This window comes from Fulmarus glacialis, unplaced genomic scaffold (genome assembly GCF_000690835.1).
Source record: "Fulmarus glacialis isolate BGI_N327 unplaced genomic scaffold, ASM69083v1 scaffold13837, whole genome shotgun sequence".
Taxonomy (NCBI): Eukaryota; Metazoa; Chordata; class Aves; order Procellariiformes; family Procellariidae; genus Fulmarus; species Fulmarus glacialis.
The window spans coordinates 39,732-42,838 of record NW_009222737.1 but is presented as its reverse complement, the minus strand read 5'-3'; the positions used below and the strand labels follow the sequence as shown (position 1 = coordinate 42,838).

General features: G+C 45.2%; 1 protein-coding gene across 1 annotated transcript in view; it reads right to left on the bottom strand.

Moving 5' to 3' along the window:
- Window positions 1-3,107, bottom strand: part of MYO7B (myosin VIIB) — a 48,577-nt gene that overhangs the window by 15,039 nt on the left and 30,431 nt on the right. The window contains exons 31-34 of the mRNA XM_009581564.1: window positions 2,128-2,355; window positions 1,526-1,693; window positions 809-926; window positions 589-715 (exon numbers count right to left, since the gene is read on the bottom strand). Coding sequence (XP_009579859.1) covers window positions 589-715; window positions 809-926; window positions 1,526-1,693; window positions 2,128-2,355 — 641 coding nt within the window. The remainder of the gene's footprint in view (window positions 1-588; window positions 716-808; window positions 927-1,525; window positions 1,694-2,127; window positions 2,356-3,107) is intronic.

Sequence of the window (3,107 nt, the reverse complement as noted above, 5' to 3'; positions counted from 1 at the left end):
TCAGGTTCACCCTGGACTCCACCATGTTTTGCCCCAAAGTGCTTCATTATAGACAAAAGAACTCTCTTCTTTTGGAGTAACTGGGCAACTAATTAAATCTGTGACAGTCCTCACAGAGGTATTTTTTGTGTATGTAAGACCCTATTCTCTGAGTGATCTGATGCAAGGATGTGTGCCCTGAGCAAGCCAATGGTTACCCTATTTACCTCAGTTATCCTGTTCAGGTCCATCACACCTGAGAAGTACACAAACTCCCAGCAAGCGTAACAGACGATGACTTAACTATGTTAGTTATTCGGACCATTCTTGTCTTGATGCATGTCTGTGCTTCCTTACACCTTTCTGACTGAGCAGCATCATCTTTCCTTCCACCAGCTGGGAGTATTCAGCCATTTCAGTGTTTCCTTTACAGACTGCTCAGAACTTGTCCCTTTCTGTTTCCCAGACCTAAGCTAAATCATCTTTCCAGGCTCAGATCAAATCACCTAGGGGGACAGCAGAGAAAGCACACCTCCCTCTACATGGAATTCCTTCTCTGAGTATGGGCAGAGATGCCTTCTTCAGATCTTGTCTTTCTGGGGCACTCACCTGTTGGTGTGGATGCCAGTTATCTCTGGGAAGGTCAGCTCAAGGAGCCGCTTTTCTGACTCATCCAAGAAGCAGATACCTTTCCAATTTATGGCAACGATAAAGTGGTTCTTGGGCAAGCTGGGGCCTGAAAATGCAGAAAAAACTCCTTATCAATGCTATACAAGTCCTCCTCTATTGTTCTTATATCTATCCTCTACTCCCAGGCTCCAGGTATTACCTGAAAACTTAGTGACTTCAAAGAATCGGGAAAAAAGCAAAGGCCACTGAAAGCGAGCAAAATCTACAAGTTGTTCTTTCACAGTCTGACGGGAGAGACGGTCCTGTGTGTATGGGGCCTGCAGCGTAAAAAGATACCCAAGGTTTTCTCAGTAAAATCTGGTTTGCATGATCTGCAGACAACAAAGAGCAGGCCTGATCCCAGAGGTTCCCAACAGCCCTCTCCTGTTGCTGGTGTCAAGGGTACCTGGAGAAAGTCAATTCAGGAACAGCCTCCAGGGACCCAAGGCACATGCAGCTGAGGCTGCCCACAGGCATGTGGATTCCAAATTTCCCTCAAATCCCCACTGACTGATCTGTTCAGAGTCTAACATGCTTTGGGTACCATGGAAATAATTCAGGTAATACATTTCCAGATCAAAACCAATATTCCATCCCATGCCCATCCTGACTGAGTTGTCAGATGGGAGATAGAGAGCCTTAAAAGATACTCTATTCAGAGATTTAAAAATACTTTTTTCATTCTGCCCCCCTCATTGAGCCCTATATGGAAGAGTGAGTAGAAAGGTTCTCCGCTCCCTAATTTATTATTTGGGATATACAAACTGAGATGTTTTTGCTTCTTGCCCCAACAGACTATTCATAAATGGAAATGGTGAAAGAAGCAGAAGCTGGTGGTCGAAAGTGGTTACCCAGCACTACCAGACAAACCTCTTACCTTAGCATGTGCGTAGGTTATAAGGCTCACCCACTTTTCCAGGGGCTTGGACTTTAGCTGTTTTACTGGGATACAGTCATGGAGCACCTTCTGCACAAGTTCATTGTGGATGGAATCTCCAAACTGGATGTAACAATATTTTGCACCTATCTCCACCAAATCCTCCTCCTGAAAAAATTAATCCATTAAAAGAGGCCTAGAAAGATGTCACAAAGTCCAGATAGCCTCATTCAACCTTGAAGCCAATTTAGGAATGGGGTTTTCTCCATTTTTGTCTGGGTAACTCTTGACAGTCATCCAGCATAAGAAGAGATGAACTTCACACAATCATAGCATCAAAGAGATTATTAGCAAAGATATTTTAAAAGGACCCAAATTGCCCCTTTGGACATGCCTCCAGCTGCCACATGAACTGAAAGTTGCAGAAAAAAAAAGTATTAATTACAGCTGCCAGTGTGACAGCTGGCACAATCACCGGGACAGGAACTGTTCATTAAGAAGGGAAGGGTTGTTCACAGCCGCTAGAAACTTCATTCATCTTCCTGCTTTTTAATGTGGGAAATGTTAATATAGTTTTGCCTCTTTAGGAGAATGAGACCCACCTTGTCACAACGGTACTCTCCAAACCGGATTCCACGAATGACTTGGTGGTAAATGAGATCAGTGCTGACAGGGTCCTCCTGGGAGTTGTGCCAGGGGGTGAAGATTTCCTTCCGGAAGTACAGCCGCCAGGGCGCATTGCGTTCGTGTGTGCCCCGCTCCTTCACTAGCTGTTCACACTGAGAGATGGCATCCAGGACATGATCTCGTCCCCCACCCAGTGACCAGACCTAGAACAACGGGACACTGCTTTTACTGGCATGCCTGCTTTGGATCTGAGTGAAGGACAACAAACCCAGAGCTCCTGGTCTCTTGACAGCAAGAAAAACTCTGAGAAGTTAAGCAGATGGATGTGCAAGTTGTACTTTGGTAGCTGTGTGTATTTTTAGGCACAAAAATGGTATTGGGGAAAAATAAGTTGGAAGTTAAGACAAAGCAGCTCTGGTTTACAATCTTCTATTTGTCTTCTTGTACTTTGTTTATCCCCTCTATATCCCCTTAAGTGCCCATGCAAGAGTTGCTGTAATCTAAACAAAAATGCCATCTCTGAATTAATTTCTTTGCTATTGGTGCCTAACTCTGAGCACCAAGATGTCATCCTGCAGTGTATGTCTGTTTTACAGCATTACTGTAAAAAAAGAAAAGCAAAGGGAAGGAATGGCTAAAATGCCAGTATATGAGCTAACAGCAGCAGCCCTGGCAAGGACCTTGGCTTTCAATGCCACATGATAGGGGCTGCATCAGCAGCACCGTAACACAGGACAAGAAAGTTACGTGCAGCAGTGCAGGTGGGAAATATGTGTTTGAGCAGAGCTTCCTAGAGTGTGAGACCTGCTAGTTTCACCCTGCTCCAGCAGTTCTGCAGTGCTGCATGCATGACGAGCAGGTGGGATCCCAGAACATGGGGGGAGACCACAGTGCTGCACTGCCCATGCATGGGAGCAGGGACACTAGTCAATTATGTGACCTGGCAAAGGAAACC